At 44.3% G+C, this 14,552-nt stretch overlaps 1 protein-coding gene across 2 annotated transcripts in view; it reads left to right on the forward strand.

Annotated features, from left to right (window-relative positions):
- The window catches only part of TENT4A (terminal nucleotidyltransferase 4A), a 38,849-nt gene extending 26,806 nt beyond the window's left edge, over positions 1 to 12,043 (forward strand). The window contains exons 6-13 of one of the 2 annotated variants that reach the window (XM_079796752.1): positions 795 to 923; positions 2,088 to 2,301; positions 4,738 to 4,864; positions 5,898 to 5,998; positions 6,660 to 6,832; positions 7,261 to 7,419; positions 8,469 to 8,633; positions 9,719 to 12,043. In XM_079796752.1, coding sequence (XP_079652878.1) covers positions 795 to 923; positions 2,088 to 2,301; positions 4,738 to 4,864; positions 5,898 to 5,998; positions 6,660 to 6,832; positions 7,261 to 7,419; positions 8,469 to 8,633; positions 9,719 to 9,913 — 1,263 coding nt within the window. In that variant the 3' untranslated portion in view covers positions 9,914 to 12,043. The remainder of the gene's footprint in view (positions 1 to 794; positions 924 to 2,087; positions 2,302 to 4,737; positions 4,865 to 5,897; positions 5,999 to 6,659; positions 6,833 to 7,260; positions 7,420 to 8,468; positions 8,634 to 9,718) is intronic. The other variant, XM_079796751.1, reaches the window with a different exon arrangement.
- Positions 12,044 to 14,552: the final 2,509 nt, after the last annotated feature.

The following is a 14,552-nucleotide window of genomic DNA, read 5'->3' on the forward strand; positions in this document are numbered from 1 at the left end:
AACACAGTAAAAATCAGGGACTTAAGATGATATGTTGGGTATTGTTTCTCTTATAAATGTTAAAAACTTTAAACTGATTGTCCATAATAATAGAGCCTGTACAATTGAGTTATTTATCCTCAACTGAAGTAAATCTGGAAAACAGCTATGTAGTTTCAGTTGCCTGTAGTCTGGGTGCTGCCTCTTCCCACAGTTTTAGGGACCTTAGTCCTTCTGTTTCACTTTTCCTTTACATCAAATCTTTTCTAGGGGCTCATTTCTACCGCAGCAGACATGAAAACAACAGAAGTTTCCTCTGTCTCCCACCCCTTCTCCCGCCTCTGCATTTCCTTGTTACCTTCACCCTGCTTTCCCCTTGGGAGGTCTGACCACTCATCCTGTTGTTGTCCCCTGCCTCATGAGCTTCCCCCCTCCAACATCCTCTGCTTTTCTCTGGTTGCCTCTGAGTGTTGGAGGTTCTTGCATTGGTTCCAGGACCTTCCCTTGATCACTGTCACATCCCGCCCTTCACCTGCACAGTCCTCTGCCTGGCAGCAAGCCCTGGGAAGTATTTGAAGGAATGTACTCATTCATCCCGAGTTTTTCCTTGTGCAAGGTTCCCCACCTTATAACTGGGGAGGAGCTCCCCAATGGGATCTTAATGAGCCTTTTGAGGATGATTAACCTAGAGCTTTCCCAGGGGCAGGAGGATTGAGGAAGCTTTCTTGTCTACTAAAATTTGTAAAATTTGTTATGTAAGAACTCTTCAAGGTATATAAACTAACCAGTAAATATTTCTCTTTTGGAATTTACAGAAATATTCATTGCTGCCTTACTTGATTTTAGTATTGAAACAGTTCCTCCTGCAGAGGGACCTGAATGAAGTTTTTACCGGTGGAATTAGCTCATATAGCCTAATTTTAATGGCCATTAGCTTTCTACAGGTGAGTGGGCTTTCTCCGCAGTAGGACTAGGTTCTTCCTCGGTGGGTGTTCTGACCAGTTGCTGTGTGGGTACCAGCTGTCCTCCCTCCACTACTCTGTTTTGGTTTAGAAGAGATTGACTTCTAATTTTCATAATAAAACCCTATTTTGATGAATACTTCTTTCCTACTGTTCTTTATAGCTTATTTTGTAGCTGATTTAACTGTTAGAGGAGGGAGGGCTTATCTGGTTGTCAGTTAAGTGTATATCAGTCTAAACTCAAGGAAATACCTATACATTTAGAAAACTTTCATACCTTGATATATAATAAAAACATTTTTCTTGTGCTTGACTATGATTTATACTGAAAACTATCTCAGAGAAGTTTGATACCGTACATGGTAAAAAAATATTAAGAGGCTTTTTTCCCCCAGATTAACAGAACTTCAATATTTTGTTTTGAATTATATATTGACAGAACTTCAATATTTTGTTCAGTACCAGGGGAACATTTTTTAGCTGTTGTAATTTTTTTTTTTCATTTGACAATCTAAGGCAGGGGTGGGGAACATAGGCCTGTAGGCCATATAAGGCCTGAGAAATCATTTGATGTGGCCCTGCCAAGGTATTAGGGGTGAGTTAATTAAATGTTTGACCAAATATAGCAGACTAATTTTAGGTTGATAATTTTGTATGGCCTGCAAATGCTGTTATAAATATCCAAATGGCCCTTGGCAGAAAAAAGGTTCCCCATCCCTGCTCTAAGGGAGAAGAGGTCAGTGCCCCTGACTGAATAGTTAGGTATTGCATGTTTTAAAAATTCTGTGGCACACCAGTTGAAAATTGCTGATTTAGATGACGCTAAATTGTGCAGAATATGGCCCACTCATCAGTGATTGGGAACTTGTGGTTAGTCAGATGTCTGTGTTTGTAGGAAGTTGCTGTATAGATTACCAGTTTCAAAGAATTGAAGTATAATAAAAACATTCAGGTAGAAGGTTTTATTTCTTTTTAATTCTCTTTATTGACCAGGCTCTGTTACTGATTTTTGCAACTGTTCTGAGTGTCCCAATGCCTGTGGGTGAGTGGGTGCTGCTGAGGGCGGTCCTAGAAGAGATCACTAGATAGCAGATTTCATCACATGCAGTCTTCTTTAGAAATGACTTGAATCCATTGCTTTTACAGTTGCATCCAAGAATTGATGCCCGGAGAGCTGATGAAAACCTTGGAATGCTTCTTGTAGAATTTTTTGAACTCTATGGAAGAAATTTTAATTACTTGAAAACTGGTATTAGAATAAAAGAAGGAGGTGCCTATATTGCCAAAGAAGAGATCATGAAAGCCATGACCAGCGGGTATAGACCTTCGATGCTGTGCATTGAGGACCCCTTGCTGCCTGGTAATGGCACTTTGCTCTCAACTTGTCCCAAGCGATGTGGAAGCATTCCTTCCCTGGTGCACCGGTGTGGTGGTGGTGGTGGTGGTGGTGGTGGTGGTGGTGGTGTATCCTCAGGCCCTGGGAGCCAAGGGCAGTTCATTAGGACTCCTACTGTCCTAACAGTTAATAGTGACAATTTACAATTCCTTATTTAACGCTTCTAATTACTTATTGCAAAGTTGCAATTTTATTTACATTCTGTAGTTAACCAGAAAGATGTAGAAGGTGAAAATTAAGAAAAAAAGTTTAATATTTTATTATAAAATTATTACATATTTATCATAAACCATTTAATTCCCAGAAGTATGTGATAGAGAAAAAGCAAAGTATGCCATTCTCCCCTCCCTTTTTGGTGTATATTTCTCCATTTTTTATTTTTTTTTTACATATATTGCAGCCTTATCAATTAAATGGCATAATATAATACAAGCAGATTTGCAACTTGTTTTTTACTTAACAGTGTATCCAAGACCCCCTTTTTTATGTGTGTAGGGTCTGTTCTGTAACAAAGATTGCCAGCCACCTTGAAGAACCTGAAGCAGGTCTCCAGTTTTCCAGTTTTATTCCTCTTATTGTTTTTAAGGGTGCTCATATTCCCAACCTTTGTGACAGTCTTTTAAGTTTTTGCCAATCTGATAAAATCATGCAATATAAATTTTCATTTAACTTACATTTCTTTAATGATAGTGAGGTTAAGCACATTGTTATTTATCAATTCCACAAATGTTTATTGAGCATCTATTAGGTGAGACACTGTTCTTACTGTTGGTGATAAAGTCAGTGACGGACAGGTGACAGAAAAGGTGGTGGAGATGTCAGCTCCAGGTACACTGCCCCTTTGTATGTCTTTTGTGTGAGTTCATGTGCTTTGTCATGTGTCTGCTGGACTGTTCCCTTACCGATTTTGTGAGACCGTGTAAGTTAGGGAAGCCTTTCTTTGTTGTACATGCTGTACTTTTATCTCCCAGTTTGTCATTTGCACCTGGATTTATCTTTATTGTTGAAAATGTTACATATGTCCCCCTTTTTTCCCCATTGACCCCCTCCACCCCACACCTGCCCTCCCCCCAGGCCTTCACCCCATTACTGTTTGTGTCCATGGGTTATGCATATACGTTCTTTGGATTTGGTATTTTTTATTGTTTAGCTTCTATATATATTTTTAATATCCTCATATTTAATGATTTTTGTTTTATGGCTTTTGGGGTATGAAATTTACTTCTTAAAAATTTTTTTAAAGAAAACATACTGACTCTTCTGTTGTTCGTAAATGCCGTGATTTATGCCATGTCTTTTCAGTAGTGATTTTTCCGGCAGCATGGTGTGGCAGGTTTTCATCATCTGTCCATGTTTATAAGTTAAACACAGAATAAGTTAAACATTGTCTTCAGTGTTTGCTAAAATGTACTTGAAAAACAAAAACTCCACTTTATCACTAGGTTATCCTATATAATATTCCTCCTATCTAATAAAAGGGTAATATGCAAATTGACCTTAAGGGCGGGACGACCTGGAACGATGGGTTGCTGTGACATGCACTGACCACCAGGGGGCAGACGCTCAATGCAGGAGTTTCCTCCTGGTGGTCATTGTGCTCCCACAGGGGGAGCTCTGCTCAGCTACAAGCTGGGTTGACAGCTGCGAGGGCAGTGGCGGTGGTGGGAGCCTCTCCTGCCTCCTCGGCAGTCAGACATCCCCCGAGGCTTCCGGACTGCGAGAGGGCGCAGGCTGGGCTGAGGGAACTCCATGAAATTCATGCACTGGGCCTCTAGTATTATATAATTAAATGTGAAAAAGATAATATTCCAATACTCAGAATACTGCTTCTAAAAAAAATTCTTACCTGACTTGTGAAGAAATTTCATGTAAATTAAAGTTAAGGCTAAGCTCCTTGACTATGACTTGCTTGGTGACTTCAGTGGCAGCTTTATTTGATTTACTGCCCAACGCCCAGAGTTCAGACCTGGAACATTCTATCCAAGAGGATTTGCTCTGCGGGCCTGAGGTTAACTGCCTGCTGCAGTCAGTGTGCTCTCAGTCAGTGGGATGGCAGCCTGATTCAGGTTGCTACTTTGGCTCACTTGTGTTTTTTGCCTCCTGGGGAGTTACTTGACTTTTTCATAAACTCACTCTGTCTCTGTGAGTGACATCTCCTCTGTTCATGGAGGTAGACTCTGATCTGATGATGCAGATCAGGCCCCTCAGCTCGAGAACAACGTGGGATGCCATGTGGTGATTAAGGTGTGTTTGCAGGTGCCTGATCTGGCTTAGCTCTTGGGGTCTGGATATGTTTGAGTGGTAAGGGCCTGATTCAGAATAACTTTATATGAGAAAATAAAAAACATCGATAATGGCTCAAATGTTTGGTAGAGTTTTACATCTGCCTTTCTGTTTCAGGAAATGATGTTGGCCGGAGCTCCTATGGGGCCATGCAGGTGAAACAGGTTTTTGATTACGCATACATTGTACTCAGTCATGCTGTGTCACCGCTTGCGAGGTCCTATCCAAACAGAGATTCGGAAAGGTAACAGAAGTCATTCGACACCTTTGTTGGGTTCACAGCTGAGGGCATGGTCCTCGTACCCTTAGCCTCTGTCGTTTGTTTCCATGAAGTTTTCTAATGTATGTGCCATCAAATTTTAGTAAAAGTTGAAAATATCAGTAAAGGAAGACCTTTTAGGAACTCAGGATGGCTCTACTTGATTCATCCAAGGATAAGAGTTGAAAATTTCTTATTTGAGGAGTTAGCATTTTTTACCCCCTAGAATATTTTGTTTTGGGGAGGTGAATTTTGGCTTTTAAAACTTTGGAACATGATGCTTTTTCTTGAGGCAGTCTTCAAAATGTTGGGTAGTCAGCTTTACAGGAATGTGTATACCAGTCCCCATGCCCCACCCCTTCTCTCTTAGGCACAACTATTCATCATTCTCCATTCTGGAACACTTACACACTTATTTCTAGTGAGAAATATTTATATCTGCAGATTATGCTGTTGTGGTGGAGGACAGAGAAAGGGAAGTGAGAGCAGGGGATAGAAGGAAGAATGGTGTGATTGTCACAAGTGGTAGTTGAAAGTGCCATTGACTCTGTTCCTTGGGCGGGTTATGGAATACATAGGTTTGGAGGCCCCGCGCTGGTGGTGGTAGACCTGTCATGGGTTTTGTGGCCTCAGTCCACTCAGTGTTTTCAGGCAGCACTTTGGGGTCCTGTGGTGGGTGTACTATCTCCCCATTCTCACCGTGCAGGGGAAGTGGGAATTTCACACCTTCGTGATCATGGCGGGTGGGGAGGGTGGACTTCCCTACTTAGGCATTGGATTTAAATAGTCTTTTGCAGATCAGTTAGGTTCAAGAACTTCTACATAAGTGAATCCACTTTTACTCTACTCTGATCTCAAAGTACGTTTGGACTCAAACATCAGAAGTCATGTATTTTTAAAACTTATTTTAGCTTTTTTCCTGTATTTCACGTAGCAAAGTATAAGTAGCCAGTGAAAAGGGTTCATGGCTTCACAGTCCTGTTGTGCTATGTTAATGTCCCTCCTTGTCCTTTTGTAGTACTTTAGGAAGAATCGTCAAGGTAACTCAGGAAGTGATTGACTACCGGCGGTGGATCAAGGAGAAGTGGGGCAGCAAGGTCCACCCAGCTCCCGACCTTGGTGAGAAATTCAGTCAGTCACCTTTCGCCTTCTGACCACTCATGCAGGAGTATCTCTTTGTTGCTTCCTTGGACGTTGTTCACACTAAGAAAAATACCTAGTTTTTCTTTTAAGAGTTTAATTTAAAACTATAAGACAGGCCAGCACTATGCAGAAGAAATATAATGTGTGCCACATGGAATTTTAAAGTTTCTAGTAACTGCCTTAAAAATGTAAAACAGGTGAAATTAATTTTGATAATATGATTTATTCAATTTAGTGTTTAAATATTAACATTTCAAAATGTAATCAATATAAAAATTATTGAGATATTTTGGAACCTTCTTTCATTCAAGATCTGAAATCCAGTGTGTATTTATACTTATAGCACATCCCAATTAGCATGTTAAATTTCCACCAGAAATACTTATCTGTATTTAGATTTCATAAAATGTGTAGTTGAAAACTCTTTACATAGCAAGTTATTTCAAATATATTTAAATTTTTTCTAATAACTAGAATATAATTTAAAAAAATTAAATAAAATTAGAAATTCAATTTGTCAGCCTCATTAGCATCATTTTAAGGCTCAGTCACATCTGTGGCTGGTGGCTGTCCCATCAGGCCCACATGTCTGCACTCCTAGAAAATGACTCACCTAGGCTGTGTTTTCCTTCCACAGACAATAGAATTAAGATAAAAGAGCGAATAAACGCATGTGATGGGGAGCAGTCCCAGTGCCGAGACCCGGAGCCACCCTACAGCCAGCACCTGACCTTGTCTCTGCCCTGCCCCCAGCTTCTCTCCTCGGGCTCCTCTGCGTCTTCCGTGTCTTCACTTTCTGGAAGTGACATTGTGAGTGTGTCAGCTGGGAGGTCTGTGTCTGTGGAAAGCGTCCATAGCAGGGAGTTTTTATCACTCCCTATGTGTATGTGAGACCACCCTAGGTCTGCAGTGAGTGGTCCCACTCTGCTGTGAGCCTCAGTCTCAGTGGCCCCTTGTGAACAGTAATGCCACTGATGGTAGAATTACAGTGGACTTCCTTGAATAGTTTTTTAACAACTTACTTGGAAATAAAACAAGTCTAGGCATTCTTTCTGTATTTCCTTTACATTTTCCTTCAGTTTTGAAATGAAGCAAATGTGAACAGCTTTGGGCTGCCTGTTGAGCAGGAGTAATGGGCGGATTCTAGCAGCCTTGCGTAGCAAGTATGCTGCAGGCATTTCTTTCGGGACCTTAAGTAGTCGCCTCTGTACAGCCCTCCCTGTTCTTTCTGCTCACAGGATTCCGACACCCCGCCCTGCACAACACCCAGCGTTTACCAGTTCAGTCTGCAAGCACCCACTCCCCTGCTGGCCAGCTTGCCCACCGCCTTGCCCATGCCAAGTGGCAAGCCTCAGTCCACTACTTCCAGAACATTGGTCATGACAACTAACACTCAGGTATGTGGCCACTGGTGCCCATCCTGTGATGGGTCCTTGGGAACTGTGTAGGAGTGGCTGACACTTTGATTTAGGAAAAGAACTTTAAAGGTCTTTGGAAGGTTCATTTCTGTCTCGTAGGAATTATCCTCATTTGTGGGTCCCATAGAATATAACTACTGTCATTCTTTGCATTGATACCCAGCGTGAGACCACTGTTCTGGGGTTGTGTCAGGGAAAGGGACTGATGCTTTCCTCAGGCAGAAATGGACACTTGTCCCTGTTTCCTCTGAGAATCACAGAGTTTACACTCTTACCAAGTGTAATAGACACTTTGGCTTTTTCACATTGTTTTCACACAGGCAGTATTTATAGGACTTTGGCTATTAGAATATGTTCTCTCTTTTTTAAATTTAGACAAAATTACAAGTCTGAAAGACAATATCCAAAATACTAAATTTTGTTTCAACTTCCCAATTATATATCAGTTGAATATGTATATGTATAAAACCCATCACATTAATTTACTTTAAAGAGTAAAGCCAGTTTCTCCAACGTGGTTATAATTGAGTGTAAAGTGACATAGATACATGCAAGGAAAGTCGCCATCACTCTTCAGAGGTCTGTGGGGCAAAGGACTGTAAGATGTGAGTAGTGCAGTTTTGGAAAGTCTGAGGAGAGGGCTTCACGCCAGCACTCTGTGCTGTGACGGAACGGTGATGCAGAAATACGAGCAGTCCTCAACTACGGAGGAGGGGCAGGGACTGCCTGCCTCGGCGCCGGCTGCAGGCTGTCGCTGCTATGGGCTGTTTCCAGAGATTCAAGGGACAGTTACTCTGATGGCTGTGGTTTTTGAATTGTTATTTGGTCTTAATAAATATTGAAACGTTCTGACTTGGGTTGCTAGATCTACTTCATATTGTGATTGCTGTTTCAGAACATAAATGTTTCTGATTTAGAACAAAATCTTGTGAGGTTCTAGTCAAACACAAACCAGGCCCCGGACCTGGAATGGTTGACCTGTACTGGCTCTGCGCCTTATGGGTGTCTCTGGATTGTTCTTTCCCTAGACCAGGTTTACTATACCTCCGCCGACCCTGGGCGTGACCCCCATTCCTTGCAGACAAGTTGGTGTTGAAGGAACTTCAGCACTGAAGGCCGTACACCACATGTCTTCCCCGGCCATTCCGTCCGCGTCTCCTAACCCGCTCTCCAGCCCTCATCTGTATCATAAGGTAGGTCTCCTGTCCGGTCCAGGCCCCTGGCACCTACCACAGCAGGTTCATGATAGGTGGCACTTAATTGCTGCCTCTGCCAAAGAGAGGATTCCAGAGACTTTAAAATGTGTGTGTGTGTGTGTGTGTGTGTTTAAAATGTATTTTTATTGATTTCAGAGAGGAAAGGAGAGGGAAAGAGAGATCGCCTGGGGATTGAGCCCTTAACCCAGACATATGCCCTTGACTGGGATCAAATCCAGGACCCTTCAGTCTGCAGGCGGACGCTCGATCCACTGAGCCAAACTGGCCAGGGCTCTAGAGACATTAAAAGGGAATTTGTTTTCTGATCATTCAGCTTCATGTTTGCTTTCCCTTGTAACAAATAAAACTTTAAAGGGTTAAATTATTTTAAAATTTAATATAGCTTAATTCCTTTCCAAATATATTTCTCTTAATTTGTCTAAGTGAAAGTTTTAGCATAAAATTGAAGTTTGAAATAAGATTTGAAGTGAAGAATATTTTGTTTTCCCATGTATCTATTAATTTATGTGTTAAAAACTTTGGTTTTCAAGAAGCAAATAGAATCTCTAACAAATATTGATGCGGCTCCCTGCAGTGCTTTTCATTCCCACATCATCACTCCCTCCCCAGTGCTTTGCCTGGCACCATGCAAGAGGGCGAGGTGGGCTGGCAGGGCCCAAAGTTCATTTGCTTTCTAGGCCCTGGGGTCCCTGCCAATGCCCTTCTCCATTTCCCTGTGGCTCATCTAAGTCCAAATCCCACATATTAGAAACTGTTGAGTAATAAGAAAACAGTCCATCGTGAAGTGCCCAGGTGTTTGAAAGAGCTGTGACCGGCATCTTCCAGTAGAAACAGGGTATAGTGTCTGAGGCCGATGTTCCCTTGGGCCCTCATGGGCTGTATTTGCTACATTTATCACTGTCCCCCATCACTCCAGCCAGACCCTTTGTTGCTTAGGCTCACTGCCGCGAGGCTGAGCTCGCAGGAGCTGGGATGGGCGAGTCTCCCATGGCAGTAGTGTCTCTTGTTCCCAAGCCACCCTTCATTGTGCTGCTTCTCTTTGTTTCTCTTTATCTCTTCAGCAGCACAGTGGCATGAAGCTGGCCATGAAAGGCTCTCACAACCACAGCCAAGGCGGCAGCTACAGCTCTGTGGGCAGTGGAGGTGTGCGCCCCCCTGTGGGCAACCGAGGACACCACCAGTATAACCGTACCAGCTGGAGGAGGAAAAAACACACGCACACGAGGGACAGCCTGCCTGTCAGTCTCAGCAGATAATAGCTCCTGGTGGCGCCTCCTGGCCACCACCCTTCCGAAACTGACCCGGGTGGCCTCGGCGCCTGGCAGGAACTGAGACCAGCATCCAGCACATCAGCCGGGCCCCTCAAACGCCCGCCGCTGATCACTCTGCATGTTCCTTGTGTGGTGGTCACGTCCATCTTAAAGAACAGCTCCTTGTGCTCATCTGTGAAGCCTTATTCCACGTGGACGCTGTTTTCTGCCTTCCCAGGATCCTTCCAGAAGCAGGTCTGGACCTGGAGCTGCAGGGGGTGAAGTCGGCTTGGGCGTTTGTTTCTCAGCCGTGTCTGTTACTTCGAGGTTGGGTGTTTTCATTTTACGTTTGTCAGAGCCACAGAGATCAACCCTGTATCGGCTCTTTCTCGGCAGATGGATGGAGGTCACATTGTTTTACTGCCCTCACGTTTTGTTTCAAGTTTCAGAACTGTTTTTCTATGTAAATATTGAAAACTTATCATTTGTGCAATAACTCAGATATTTTTTATTTAATTTCCTATTTTCACATAAGTTATATTTAAGGGAAGAGGGAATTTTTTTAAACAAGCTTAGGTCCTTTCCCAAGTTGTTTTTCTAAGTTGGGTTCATAGAGTCGGCTGGTTGTCTGGTGAGCACCGTTGCAAACACCATGAGTGAGGGGCTTGGGTTTATTTTTATGTTTATTCTTTGGGTCAGAGGGGAAGCCTCTCAGTTTGTGGTGAAGGAGCCGAGTTGCCCCCTAGTTTTCTGAAGGGGTTTGGCCCCCGAGTCTTCTGACCAGCTGCCTGCCGGTTCTGCCGTCCAGCCTGCCTATTGTCTCTCTCTGACCATGGAGTTTTAACGTTTTGGTTTTTGGTTCTTTTAAACTAGACAACAAATCCAGCATTTAAAGTGCCAGAAGTATAACTTTCTAAGGGGAGAAGAGGTTGTCACATTATAAAATCCAAAAAAAAAAAAAAATGTGAACTACATGCTTCAGTCAGCTTTAGTAATAACAGCCTGTAATGATGGGGCTGGTGAGGATCATGACGGACAATGGTGCCCAGTTTAGGAATGTGGAGAAAGGAATTATGTTGATTCCATTGAGGAATCTGTGTAGCAGTATGCATTCGTTCTGTTAAGAGCAAATATAGGAAAAGTACTTCAGCTGCTCAGCAAATATAGGAAAAGTGCTTCAGCTGCTCAGCGCGCTGTGGGGAGTATTCCTAATGCATTGCAGGAGAGCACAGCCCAGTGTGGGGCTGGGAGGGCTGGCGCCCGACTTGAGAAGCATACAGGTATACTATGCAAGTGTATTCTGCCATGACAACCACTGTCTTTGTTACCTTTTTTTGAACAAGAATATATTCATCCTGCCTAACCCTGAGTTTTTGGAGCACCACAGTTGTCCTGGGAGTTTGCATCTCATAGGTCTGACTTCCCATTTCTAACATGGGGTATTGGCCCTGCTGAACACTAAAGGGAGGTTGGCCTTTGGAGTCCACCCACTGAACACTAAAGGGAAGTTGGCCTTTGGAGTCCACTAGTGGAGTATGTTGAGACAAGAAACTTATTACCATGACACCTGATTGATATGTAGAGTGATATCTGAATGTGATGGACACCCAGCAAGGACAAGCTTTAAAATGTCTACGTCTGTTTGGTTTTAAGCAGGACTGGCCCATATTATCATTGAGAGCTGCCAGCTGTGACTGCAGCTTCCCTAGGAGGCATTCCAGAATAGAGTAGCACATTTTGTCTACAGTTCTTAATGATCGAAAGATATCAGAATATTTAAAGATATTTAAATTGTAAACCTATTGATAAAGAGATATTTATAAAACTGATATGTAGGTCTGTACTAATCTCTACATATTAGCAATATTGACTGTAACCCTATACACTAAGGACACCACTGCGGGGACGGCGGCCAGTGTCCCGTGGGTGCCCATTTTAAAGCTCGATTCACACACACAGGTGCCATGCTCCACCCCATCATGGTGAACAAATGAATTGGCCTGGTTACCACTGTGGTCACAAAGGATATCATGTTTCAATTTTTTTTTGTGTGCAGACAACAATATGAAGCTAAATGGACATATTTTTATGTAAAGTTTTTCTATTCTTTGATTTTTAATAAACTTTGGAAACCATGTAGTGTTTGTTTGAGTGTGAACTTTCAAGGGGAAAGGTGCTTTCTACAGTTTCACATTCTGAGATTTTCTAAATTTAGGCAATAGAAAATGATTTCATCCATTGGTTCAGCAAATTCAGAACTTAGTTGAGGTTCCAAATTATGGATGAAAAAAATCGGAATTGGAAGAATCTGCTGTCATGCTTGCTGATGCAGGCTCAGTCAAACCATTCAAGTGATACTATGTCTGTGATTTCTGACGCCGATACTGGGATACTATGTACTTAGACTCCCCAATGAAATGTGTTTCTTCATTTATATTACTTAAACATATGACACATTTTAAGCTGTCAAATAACATAATGTATCTTGAAATGTAACTTATGCGTAGACTTTAAAAGGAAGTTTATCAAAATCCTTACAAACCAGTGAGTGACAACTACTTGTCTCAGGCTACACGGCTCCTTTGTGTGTCCAGAGCGATTGACCGTGTGGTGAAGGCAGGTGTCTCGGGCACACCGCACTTTCAGTCGGTCCTTCCAGAGAAGGTTTCCGGGGGTGCTCCGAGCAGGTGCTGCTGGAGACCCCTGAGGCCCCTCCTCACAGCACTGCGTTCCGCAAGGTCGCAGGAAATGTCAGTGTGCCTGAGAAAGTGCGGTGGCTGGAGGCAGTGACCTGTGCTAATGTGTGTGCATGGATGATAGCCCCACCGGGCTCAGGAAATGGGCGAGTTCCTGTTGGACTGGGGTTTCATGGTCAGTGTTTATAAGATGCTGGCCCTCATCAAGACAGGACCTGGAAAAGTGTGCTGTGATTGTTTCCAATGCCCTAACCTCAGCATCTGGTCGCTTTACCTCATTCCTCACCCACATAAGGCTGTTGGGCTTCCTGTTCTGTCCTCCCTGTCCCCCGGCTCCTCCTCATCCAGCTACATGGCCCATACTTCACAAACCTGCAGCCCCTCGTGGTAAACACTCTCACATGCTGTCTCTCAATTGATGGTCCTGGCAAGACCCCAATCCTGGGTTCTGGCCCCTGCTACTCCCCTCACCCTGCAGCCCGTTTGCAGGGTAAGGCAGGGGAAGGAATACTGGGGACTTGAGCCAAGACCCTGTAGGTGGCACCACTGAGAAGAGGCTGACATTGGTAAGGGCTTAATGGCTGCCCAGTCCCATGGCACAGATAGGGTTCCCATCTCCAGGTGAGTAAACTGAGGCACAGGGAGGTGAAGAAACTGGGCCTAGGTAATTCAGTGAGGGTCAGAGCAGAGACAGGACACATTTCCTCTGTGCCCCTTTTACAGTGACTGCTTTCGTCTCCCACTTTGTCCAAACTCCCTCATCTCTCCTGTTCTCATTTCCTCTTGTCCATTGGCCTTGGCTCCCCTGTCAGCAAGGAAGCTCCTCTGTGCTGCTGCCTCCTGGCAGCCCGAAATCTTCGAACTCCCCCTCGTGAATGAGGCCTGTGCGCCCCTCCTCATCTGTGTAGCCCTGGGCTTGTCCCAGCACCCCATCCTTGCCGCTCCAGGACACCGCACTGCCATCCAGCCAGCCTTCAGTCCTCACCTCAGGGTAGCACTGGCCTGTGGGGCGCAGGGGAGGGCCTTCGTCACAGACCCAGGCTGTGCCTTCAACCCCCGGACAGCTGTGGCCGCGTTATGGAGATGGCAGTGGCTACCTGTGGGTGGGCCTCGTGTCCCTCCCATGGAGAAGGTCATGGTTTCCCCTGCCCTCTGAATGCTTGCCTCCCAAATGCTCAATTGAGAGGCAGCAGGACTTATTTATTTTGTAACATACTATTAGTCATGCATGTACCAATACTCGTGTAAAATACAATAAAATGAATTAACTCGAAAAGTGAAATGAAAACCCTGGAGATACAGCCTACGTTGTTACTGGATTGGACAGACCCCAGCTGTGCTGTGGGTTACAGGTCTCTGTGCCTCTGCACCCACATCCCCGAGCGGCCACAGCTGGGGTTCCGGAGCCCACCTGGCCCCACACTCTGGGCAGCAGCTTCCACAGGCTCAGCCCTCTCCAGGCCCTCCCTCTCGGGGAGCATTCCTCCTGCGCCCTTGGAACTAATGACCCGTGGACCTCAGGCCCCAGGACAGCCTCTAACCACCACACTATCTGTGCTGATTCCTTCCTGTGGGCGGCTAGTGGGAACCCACACTGCGCCATTGTTCTTGACAAAGTGATTCTAAGACCTGTGGGCGTGTCTCCCAGGAGGTCTGGCTGCCCTGGCCCCTCCTCCGAAGATGTGAATTCATTGGTGCAGACAGAGCTGCATCCAGGGAACTTGACGCCTTGATGATTCTCCTGCTGAGAGCCACTGCCAGAAAGCACCATTTTCCCCATTTCTGTGCCGCCTCAGCAAAAGGGATATTTTCCTTTGCTGCCATGTGCATGTAACCGTGCCACTCTTACATATAGTGCCTCGTCGGTTCTCTTCTATTTTATGAAACAACTAAACGTTGATGAGGGACAGGGAGAGTTGCCTTGGAGAGACGTTAGAGACCGGCAGAGC

This window comes from Cnephaeus nilssonii, assembly GCF_951640355.1.
Source record: "Cnephaeus nilssonii genome assembly, chromosome: 2".
NCBI lineage: Eukaryota > Metazoa > Chordata > Mammalia > Chiroptera > Vespertilionidae > Cnephaeus > Cnephaeus nilssonii.